Source organism: Saccostrea echinata, unplaced genomic scaffold, assembly GCF_033153115.1.
Source record: "Saccostrea echinata isolate AGI-Se365-2 ecotype Australia unplaced genomic scaffold, CSIRO_AGI_Sech_v1 ptg000002l, whole genome shotgun sequence".
Classification (NCBI taxonomy): Eukaryota; Metazoa; Mollusca; class Bivalvia; order Ostreida; family Ostreidae; genus Saccostrea; species Saccostrea echinata.
Window position 1 is genome coordinate 24,711,556 of NW_026889751.1, and position 11,766 is coordinate 24,723,321.

The 11,766-nt window shown below is 33.9% G+C and overlaps 1 protein-coding gene across 1 annotated transcript; it reads left to right on the plus strand.

Moving 5' to 3' along the window:
• Positions 1–1,420: 1,420 nt before the first annotated feature.
• LOC133175306 (O-methyltransferase MdmC-like) lies at positions 1,421–10,446 on the plus strand. The gene is made up of 6 exons (XM_061310404.1): positions 1,421–1,639; positions 3,392–3,548; positions 3,888–4,097; positions 4,447–4,547; positions 8,462–8,620; positions 9,997–10,446. Exons 1-6 carry the CDS (start codon positions 1,502–1,504, stop codon positions 10,144–10,146), a joined length of 915 nt encoding a protein of 304 aa, XP_061166388.1. The 5' UTR covers positions 1,421–1,501; the 3' UTR covers positions 10,147–10,446.
• Positions 10,447–11,766: the final 1,320 nt, after the last annotated feature.

Below are 11,766 nucleotides of genomic sequence, written 5' to 3' on the forward strand. Positions count from 1 at the left end.
AAATGTCCAATATTTCCAAACCCTTATAAAATTAATTTTTATTCATGTACTAGACTAAGCACTTATTAGTATAAGGGGGAAAATGATTTCAGAATCCCCCCCCCCCCCGAAAAAAAAATTGTCAATTTGAAAACTGACAAAGAATAATACAATAAAGGCAATGTAAATTTATCATAATTTATGTTGGTTTACACTATTCTGACGAACCCTAAATGTTTCCATAGCCTGTAATCATACTATCACATGTTAAAAAATTAAAAAAAAAAAAAAAAAAAAAAAAGAAGAAGATGGTAATCATTTTACGCAAAATTTTCAGTTTGAAACACGTAGTTAAACAAATCTTGCTAGATGTCAGAATTAATATTTATTTAAGCATTTTAGCCGGGCTCCATAGCAAATGTTTCATCATTCGGTCAAGAAAACTTTGAGTTTTTATTTTATAAATGAAGCAACTGCGACAAGAAGTTAATTAAAAAAAATAATAGCAAAGGAAATAAAAGCTTGGGGGAAAATTAATGAAATTAAATTCATTTTTTTAACAAGTGTAATAAGAGAAAATTTAACACTATAATCATTTTTGATTAAGAAACTCTTTTTTTTTTTTTTTAAAAAAAAAGAAAGAACATCTAATATATGCTTTTAATAATACAGAAAGGTCGATATGGCGACCGTGAATAAAATTTTTTTTAATTTTTTTTTTTCGTTTCTTTGCTATACGTTAAAAACTTACTTATTCAATTCATTTTGAAAAATGAAACGTACTGTTCACAAAAAGAACCGTACCGTTCAAAAAACAAAAAAAAATAAAAAATAAAAAATAAAAAACAAAACACGAAACGCGTCGTGCAAGAAGCGAAACAAACCGTACCGTACAAATAGTGTAGTGTAGCATGTTTAAGGATCTAAATTGAATTGGTGATTTATAAGCAACGAGTCTAATTGTAAATGTATTATATGTAGCATGTACGATATTTAGCATAAAATGATTTTAAGTAAGCTAGCGTTTGATTTAGCTCTTTCTAAACGTGCTAGATATAAATAGATAAATACATGTGTATACATACAAGACATTTAGCGACGTATTTACTTTAACACAAGCTGCCTTCTACCAAAGGCGCTAAATAAAATATACCGCCAAGTGTAATTCCTTTGCAGTAGATTATTGTTTAGATTATGTAACATGATGATTGTTTTCAGTGCATAAATCAAGTGGAAAGTCGATAATATAATTTACAAATTTTGTTTTGAGAATAATGGGTAAATGAACGATAATTATAAGAACTACCGAGCATAATATTTCTTTGTAGCGCAGAGTAATTTAAATGTCAGCGCTTTAGATATTGAGAACATAAAACAGAACATTTGTAGTCCGGAAAATCGATTGGTTATCGGGGGGAAAAAAACACTCCCGTCTTTGTGCGTACAATAACTGAATATCAAACGATTTGGATTTTTCCATAAACACCACTCCACAAGAAAATTATCCACAGATAAAAAAGAAATGGAGACTGGGGGATACAGAAATATGTATATGGACCCAGCATACAGACATTTAGTGAAATTACGGGGCATGGCGAAAAGTGAAAAGGTTTCATCTGAACTGACAGCGGAGATCGATAAGATTATCCAATTATTCGAGGTTAGTCAATGAATACGAACGTGACAAGAAAATGTTTTCTATTAAATTTTTGTTGTAAAAACTAGAGGTTGATTTTAAACTTTTAAGTTCGTCAGAATAACTTTGTTGTGCTTTAAAAAGAACGAAACAAAACAAATTAAAACAAGAAAAAGAAGCTCGTGAGCCATAAAGCTCACCCGAGAAACTTAAACCCTGCTGTTTAGGATTATTAAACGATTTTTTTTCTCCTTAATGTTCCGATGGAAAATTATAACACCACATTATTGCTTAACTCTAATGAGACTATAAATCCACACACCATGGGCATGCCTAAATATGATTACGTCTAAATATGGCCTTTCAGTTACAGAGAAAAAAAATTCCCTTATACATGCATTATGTAAAATTTTATCCAACTCTAACCCACGGTCTACCATTTGAAGGAAAAATTGAATCCATACAACATGGAAATGTTAGCAAAATAATGGTTCTTTTGTAGTTCTTGAGAGGATTTTTCACATAATCCAATGTAAAACTTTGATCCACTATTGTGGCCGTGGCCTACCCCGGCCCCGGTGCCTTGATCGGAGCAACTTAGAATCAATATGATGTCAGGAAGCTTTCACATATGCTGCTTATTGTTCTTGAGAAGATCTAGATTTTTAAAGATTTCTTCCAGTATATTTCCAGGTAAAACTTTGATCCCCTATCGCGTGCCACCCTACCCCTGCTAACATAATTTGAACAATCACGAATCTACATGTACATTATCTCAGGAAGCTTTCACACATTCATCTTGACAGGTCCAGTGGCTCTTGAGAAGATTACTAAAAGTTTTTTCCGATATACTTAGTATATTCAAATTTAAAACTTTGATCACCTATTCCCGTCCCATCCTACCCTCGTGACCATGAATTGAACAACTTAGAATCTACACATCAAGATGAACATAATTTAGTTTAATTTTTTCAGATTCTGTGGTTCTTGCAAAGATTTTTAATTATTTTTTTTTTTCATATATATTCCAATGTAAAATCTATCACATATTCCCATATTGTGGTTCCACACTATACCCCATGGTTTGAGCATCTGTGAATCTGCACTTTCTTTGGAAGTTTTCACGTAAGTTTCATCTCTTCTGGTCCAGTGGCTCTTAAGATTTTTTTTATATATGTTTCCCCTATCATTCACCTGCGAACACAGAGGTAGTTCTTGAGAATATTACTAAAAGTTTTCCGATGTATTCAAATTTAAGACTTTGATCCCCTATCCTGGTCTATTCTACACAACATCAAGTTTTACATAATTTAGTTTCATCTTTTTCTGGTTCAGAGGTTCTTTTTCACAAATATTTTATTGAAAAATATTATCCCCCGGGGCCATGATTTGAGCATAGATATTGTACAGACGCCGCTCAAGGACATTTAGAAAAGCTCACCTGAGCTTGAGCTTTCAGCTCAGGTGAGCCAACAAAATAAAAAAAAAAACCAATTAAACAAAACTTTTTTAAGTTTCAGAAATAAATTATTAAATAAAAGCAAAGAAACTAAAAAGAAAAAAAAAACGAAAAAATGAAAACTAAAACAAAATTTAAAGAAGGAAATAATCTTTCAGTATTCAGGCAAAGGTATCTATGCGTGTCTGTGCAAAGGATAAAAAAAAGTCATATATATGTATCGCACTGGGTTAGCCTTTACAAAATATTTCGTTTTAAAAATGTATAGGAAAGTAATTAAGACTATGATACATCATTTTATATTTTTCGCTGTACAGATACGCATGAACTATTGTGAAACCCACACTTCAACAGCAAGTGAGGAGCTTCACCATTTAATGGACAGCACACAAAGCCATCCCTGGAAGAATGCTTACCTCCAAGGTCAGCTGTCATACCAACCAAATACAATAATGCTTTCCGGGAATTTAGAAGGTATTTATATAAAATTTAATATTCACGATGTCTGCATGTATATTATATCATAGAATATACACAACATAATTATTTACTAATGGCGAAATTTGAGAAATGTTAGAATTTACTCTAAGGTCACGCATAAAATAGTCAAATACAAAAGTACACAAAGATTGATTTAGGGTATGTACATTAACAAAGCACGCATGCGCTTTCAGTATATCTTGTTCACCTTAGATCCGTGCAAACACATACATATACGCTGATGGGTAGGCTTGGAAACCAAGAGTGCTTCTCGTATGAATAAGATAGCAAAGAATTAAGTAAGCGTTTTTCGTTGTTGGTTTTATTTTTCAGCCCAGTTTTTAAAATCGCTGGTGAGTATTGGGAACGTTAGTCGGGTTCTGGAGCTGGGACTTTTTACCGGATGCTCGGCCTTGGCATTTGCAGAAGCACTTCCGGATGGCGGGAAAGTTGTGTCCTGCGAAATGGAACCATACATAGCTGAACTTGCAAGATCACTATTGGAAAAATCATCTGTTGGAAAGAAAGTGGATATTATGCTTGGTACAAACTATATATACTACACTGAAAGCATTAGGTTCCATGCTATTACACTACCATTTTGAAAGTGATTCACAGTATTCTACCTCAATTCATCGATGTCCAAAGGAACCAGCTTAGTTAACATACTTGCTTGGACAAATATTAATTAAGGGGAAGGGGTGTTAAGTGATTCAACAAACCAATGCTTAAGTAAACATATGCACTATCGCGCTGAATAATTTGTTTTAAAACTGAAACTTATTACAGACGAGTTTCAATTAATTCCAAGGTATGTTTTAAAATTTAAAATAGCATTAATGCTTAAAATAATAATTCATTATATTTATAATAAATAATTCTTTTGCAACAGGTCCTGCGAAAGATTCTTTGAAGGAACTCTCTGATAAAAAGATGGAATTTGATTTGATTTTCATAGATGCTGACAAATCAAACTACAGTACATATTACAAGGTGTGTATATGTAATTTACAGCAAAATTTGACCATTATTAAAGGATTACAAACATGTACAGTTACATTTCTTTAACATGTAGTTGGTTACATTGCATGATGATATTTTTATTTTATCATGATGAGGCGGGGTGGGGGTGGGGATGTCAAAAAAGGCAAACGCCAGATGATGAGTGCCATTTTCCTTATCACATATTTTTTTTTTAATTCACACAATGGTATATAGTTTTTACTATTGATACCGAAACACTTTGATTTTGGTTCGAAATTTTTACATTTATCTTAACTTTTTTGTTTTTAGAACAATAAAAAATAGCCAATGTTTTTCAGATATATACATTGTACGCCTTAGAGAGTTTAAACTGTAGCATTTGTTTCCAACTTAAAATACTCAGATTAACGGAGTAAACGCTCATTGTGAGTTTGCTTTATCGCCGCATTTTTAAAATACTTTATGCATTCCTCGGAATGAACGAATCTGTAACAAATGCAATTCTGTTGTAATAGATGAGATCCATTTTTTTTTTTTAAAAACTGAATTAAAATTTTTATTAAGGACAGAAAAACTTCTTTTTTAAATTTGTAGATTGATTGATTGTATTTTGTTTAACGTCCCTCTCGAGAATTTTTCACTCATATGGAGACGCCACCACTTGCAGGTGGAGAGCTGCAAATTTTGTCCTATACTAGGCACTTACGGCCATTGAGCAGTGAGAGATCTTTTTCGTGCCAGCACCTACTGCGACATGGGACTTCGGTTTATATCCGAAGGACCGGTCTCCACGTCCCACAGTGGGATTCGAACCCGCGACGTAAGGATCAACTCCTTACTTCGCGACTCTAGAGCAGATGCTCTAACCACTGCGCCACCCAGGCGACTAAATTTGTAGAGGAAAGTATAGTCTAAATTTGTAGTGGAAAGTATAGTAATTACCTAAATTCGCTGTACTTAATGATGAACAAAATTTTTTACATTAATTATGTTCTGAAGATACATCTACTTTAAAATACAACAGCAAAATAAATATCTTGTAACTTGACTCAGTATATTGTGTTTTAAAATATTTCATGTTTTTTTAACTTTTTTTATGTACTCCTCTATCATTATCAATATTCTTTCTTTTTACATGTATGCAACACACATTCTACCCCTTGAGGGCCCCTAAATGGTAAAACATAAAAGATGTTCTGTTCTGTTAGCATTAAAAAGATCAAATACCTGGTACGTGTCTGCTCGTAAATGCACAGCCATTAATGGTAATCTATCAACAAAGCTTTATGATAAACGTGATGACTTCAACTTTTCAATCGTCAGCTTCCTTACTTATACAGCAATACACCCTTATCACCTGCATATGGGGTGTATATCTCATAGTTGATTCGATTCGCAAGAGCATGCTCTACTTATGAACAATTATTTCTAAAACGAGACAAGTTATTGACAAACAAGTTGATGAAACACGAATATCCACAGTCCTGTTTAAAGTCTTCATTTTGTAAGTTCTATGGTCGATACAATGCCCTTGTCCACAAATACAAATTATCATTAAGTCATATGCTGACTAACGCTTTTCATACTAATTGTTAGGCCATTATTTAACACTGAATTGTCGACGGATTTTCTCGGTTTTTACCCGATCATGACAAGGAGCACACGGCGGGTGTGACCGGTCGGCAGGGGATGCTCACTCCTCCATGGCACCTGATCCCACCTATGTTTTGGGAGGTCCGTGTTTGCTCTGCTCCCGATTTGTATTGTTTAATAGTCTTTGAGCTTGAATACTGTTCGTCATCTCCATGTTTCATTCATAAACTGTCTTTATACATAATAAAGAATTGTCACATATTTGCGATGATTTGATTTATTCAAAAGGATTATGTTATTAGACATGCAATAGTATGAGCACTGCACACTGTGTCATTACATGCACGGTAGCTGATACTATACAGTCATGCACGTACTTAGCACTTAGTCTCACCTTTCTGTGTTGAATTTTTAGCGGTAATCGTATTCTACCTTTTGGGCTGCCTCATATCCGCTAATTTATGTCAATGCTAATATATGATAAAAACTAATACACGCCGTTGTTAAGTCTCTAGTGCGCTAATTTATGATTGTTCTAGTCAGGTGAAGATGGCGATTGTGTTAAATTTTTGAGTGCGGTAATTTATTCTACGTTTACAGTAATCTAGTCACACATACAATAAATATATAGTTGCATGGTCTATTTAGGTCATAAGAGTCATTCAGGTGACCAGTTGCTATTTGTTTTCGTCCGTCATCGTGCGACGTGCGTCGTCCGTCCTGTGTTAACATTTGAACATTTTCAGCTTCTATTCTAAAACCCCTGAACCAATTTTGACATAAATCATCTATGGGTGAAGGAGGATAAATATTGTGAATTTCAGGGGCCCGAGGGTTGGGAATAAAACACTCAAAATTGATCAATCTTTAAAAATCTTCTTCTTTACTCCAGGGTATTAGAACTGTTGGTATGATTGTAATAAGTATTGAGCCCTCTACCTAAATTGTGAAATTCTTGGCTACATAGGCAGGGGTTCTTGTGTTAGGGTAGGGCTCTATATATCATATAGTGAAAATGCATTTATCAAAAATCTTGTTCTCTTTTCATGGGTAATTAGAAGACAAACCAATTTCATGGAAATGATGAGCAAGGGTGGCTCTTCCAAAATAGTGAAATTTATGGCCCCTGAGTCAAGCGTTTTGAAGTTGGGGTGGGGTCTTTAGATCATTAATGAAAATGCATTAATTCTTTGAAAAACTTCTCTGCTCTTTGGTATTTAGAATCAAAACTAAGAGCATGGTAATAATGAGCAAGGTAACCTTTTCCAAATTGTGGATTTCATGGCTCTTGAGACGCCACCACCTGCCTGTGGAGGCCTGCAAATTTAGATCTGTACTCGGCACTTACAGCCTTTGAGCAGTGAGTGATCTTTTTCATGCCAGTACATACTGCAACAAGGGACCTCGGTTTATACGGTCTCTTCCAAAGGACCGGTCTCCGAGTCACACAGTGGATTTGAACCCGCGAATCAACTCTTTACTCCGCAATACTGCAGCAATCGCCCTAACCGCGCGGGCGACTGTGAATATTGTATTTTATGCTAAAGCACTTGTGTCTTGTTAAGTATGGTGATACTGATAGAGTGTAGATAGCTATAATGGCATATACAGGCAAGTTTTTGAGTTGTTGCTGATTACCAGAATAACTATTTTTTTTTTATCCCTGACCATTCTTTTTCATTTATTTTTGGGTTTCGGTTTATTTTGTGTTATTATATACATATACTCATTTACCATTCCGTGGATCCTCTACAGGGTTGTATTAAACACAGGTGACTGTTATGGCCCTTGGGCGTCTTGTCTAAAGATGCATGGGTTCTGGCGTTTTAGATCGAAATATTTGACAGGTGGCTCATCTTCCAGCATACAAGTAAATTAAACAATAAAATGTTTACTTTGTTTGTTAATACAGGGTTATGTAATTGTTTTTTCTACACTGATTGCAACCGTTATTTCTGGCATTAACAAATAAAGTCAATTGCTTATATGTATATCTCTCTGAATTATTGATATAAAGTGAAAGAAAGAATGTAAAATATTGCATTATTGGTCTGTTTGTTACTTGGGTGGAAGAGCCTAGCTACTTCTTCAAAACTCTGGCTTTAAGAAAATGGCCTAAACTAGTTTATTGTTAATGCAGCGAAAATGGCAATCGGTTTTCATAAGAAATAAAGGAGAGAATATTTTGTGGATGTAAATATACAGTATGAATATTACTTATATGCTTGAAGATAACCATTACTTTTTGACCCCCATGATTGCACCTAACAATTGAACAATATACTAGTATAAATATCAATCCGCGACTCCATAAGCACTGATCCTTGCAGATGATTTTTGAATACGGGCTTCTGGCTGAAAATGGAACCATACTAGTGGACAATGCTCTTTTCTTTGGGGATCCTTACTCGAACGAGGGCTACATGGGAAGAGACCATGGTATTGGTCAGTTTAATGAAATGGTCAAACAGGATGATAGAGTCCACCAGGTATTCTTCCTACCTTTGAATTTGGTTATGATGATTTTATGTTTTTAAATTTTGAAGGATAATTTATCCATATTTAATGCTAATTTTTATCATGTAGGTATCTTCTGAAACCCACGTTTGATTACGAGTATTCTTTCCATCACCCGATGTTTGCGAAAGCGTTATCAATGTAGTAAAAGAATGCTTTAGTAAATTAAGCTGATAAAAAATTAAATGGATGTAAATCCTTTTGAAATTTTTGCAACAGTTAATTACCCACAGTTCTTTGTGTGGTAATTTTACCTGGAAGATTAAATCAATTTAGTTTAATTTTATCTGGAATTTGACCTGTGAAACTGCTGTTTTAGTTAAATAAACTTAGTTCTTTACAGTATTTTACCAGTAAAAGTTAATTTAGCCAATTTCTTTTCATTATTTTGAACTATGATTTTTTTTTTTTTTTTTTTTTTTTTTTTTTTTTTTTTTATAAATGTAGTTATAGTGTTTATAATATTTTGACATGTGATATAATTTACATCACAAGTAGTTTAATTAGCCCAATTCTTTACAGTATTTTGACCTTTGATATTTTTGCAGTGTTAAATTTGCCCAATTCTTTACAGTATTCTGACCTTTGATATTTTTGCAGTTTTAAATTAGCCTAATTCTTTACAATATTTTGACCTTTGATATTTTTGCAGTAGTTGAATTAGCCCAATTCTTTACAATATTTTGACCTTTGATATTTTTGCAGTAGTTGAATTAGCCCAATTCTTTACAATATTTTGACCTTTGATACTTTTGCAGTAGTTGAATTAGCCCAATTCTTTATAATATTTTGACCTTTGATATTTTTGCAGTAGTTGAATTAGCCCAATTCTTTACAATATTTTGACCTTTGATATTTTTGCAGTAGTTGAATTAGCCCAATTCTTTATAATATTTTGACCTTTGATATTTTTGCAGTAGTTGAATTAGCCCAATTCTTTACAATATTTTGACCTTTGATATTTTTGCAGTGTTACATGTGAATAAGCCCAATTCTTTACAGTATTAATTTTGACCTTTAATATTTTTGCAGTGTTAAATCTGCCCAATTCTTTACAATATATAATTTTGAACAATGATATATTTGCAGTGATAAATTAGCACAATCTTTACTATATTTTGGCCTGTGGTATTTTTATAGTGCAACTCAATTACTTTATAATAAAACTGATAATTTTTAAGTACTCTTTTTTACCAGCCCGCTTTCAAAATCCCCTTTTAAATATCAAGATGTATTTTTTTTCAAAGTTTTTCGAAGCAAAGGTCTAGAAGCCCTAGTTACTTGTATAATAAACTTTTCCTTAAGCTTGCCTTTTTAACAATGAATACAGTGTACTTTATGTTTGGAGGTTTTGCTGCCTATACGAGACGGACTTCTGCTAATCAGGAGGAAGGAGGACATGCAAACATCAGGAGCACAAAATCAGGAGGATACAGACACCAGAAGGAGGGGAACACAGACAGACAAACACGAAACACCAGCAAAGATCGCTTCATAATGTGGATTATGTTGTACCTTTCACTGGAGACAACCGTACGCTGGGCCCGGCTGCTAATGACATCTACAGTATACTACAAATTCAGTTATAATACAGAATTGTTGTGCTATTTTTTTTCTTCATCAGATTTTTTTTTTTGAAAAATCTTTTGCTATTCATACGTTTAATCGCTTGATAGTCAAAGTAATTAAGACTCCAAAATCTTTTGTCTAGCAATTAAATGAGATATATTTTAGTAAAAGTGGAAGTATATGGATATTTCTGATATTGAGGATGTTATTAAAAAGCTTATTCATTTGACTTTTTTGTTTTGATTTTCCGGTTCGGGGATATTTAAAAACAAGAGGCCCAGGGGCCACATCGCTCACCTGAGCACACTGGCTAGAAAAAAGTAGAAATCAGTTCAGTATTGAAAAGTTTTAAATATAAAAATGGTTGGGGGATTAACTGAGGATGCTTTTATATTATTATGACCAATCATGCCTTTGTTGTTCTTGTGAAGATTTTTAAAGATTTTTCCTAGTATGTAAAACTTTTATCGCCCATTTTGGCCCGACCCTACCCCCGGGGGTCATGATTTGATCAAGCTTGAATCTACACTACTTGAGGATGCTTCCATATGAATATGTCTAATAATCATGGCTTTGCTGTTCTTAAGAAGAAGATTTTTAAAGATTCTTTCCTATGTCAACTTTGATACCCCATTGTGGCCCCACCCTACTCCCGGGGGTCATGATTTAAACAAACTTGAATCTACACTACCTGAGGATGCTTCCATATTAATATGATCAGTCACAACTTTTCTAGAGAAGAAGATTTTTAAAGATTTTTCATATGTATTCGCATGGAAAACTTTGATCCCCCATTGTGGCCCCACACTACACCTGAGGTCATGATTTGAACAAGCTTGAATCTACACTATCTGAGGATGCTCCCATATAAATATGACCAATCATGGCTTTGTTGTTCTTGAGAAGAAGATTTTTAAAGATTTTTCCTATGTATTCCTATATGAAACTTTGATCCCCCATTGTGGTCCAACCCTACCCCCGGGGGTCATGATTTGTACAAAAGTGAATCTACACTCCCGCGGATGCTTCCATATAAAAATGACCAATCATGGCTTTTATGTTCTTGAGAAGAAGATTTTTAAAGATTTTCCTACGTATTCCTATGTAAAACTTTGATCACCCATTGTGGCCCCACCCTACCCCGGGGGTCATGATTGGAATAAAAGTGAATCTACACTACCTGAGGATGCTTCCATATAAATATGACTTATGGCTTTGCTCTTCTTGAGAAGAGGATTTTTCAAAGGTTTTCCCTATGTATTCATATGTAAAACTTTTATCGCCTATTGTGGCCCCACCCTACCCCTGGGGGTCATGATTTGAACAAATTTGAATCTACACTACCCCAGGATGCTTCTATATAAATTTGACCAATCATGGCTTTGCTGTTCTTTGAAGGAGATTTTTAAAGATTTTCTTATGTATTCCAATGATAAATTTTGATCCCCAATTGTGGCTCCACCCTACCCTCGGGGGTCATGATTTGAACAAATTTGAATCTACACTACCTCACAATGATTCCTCATAAGTTTCATACTTTCAAGCACAG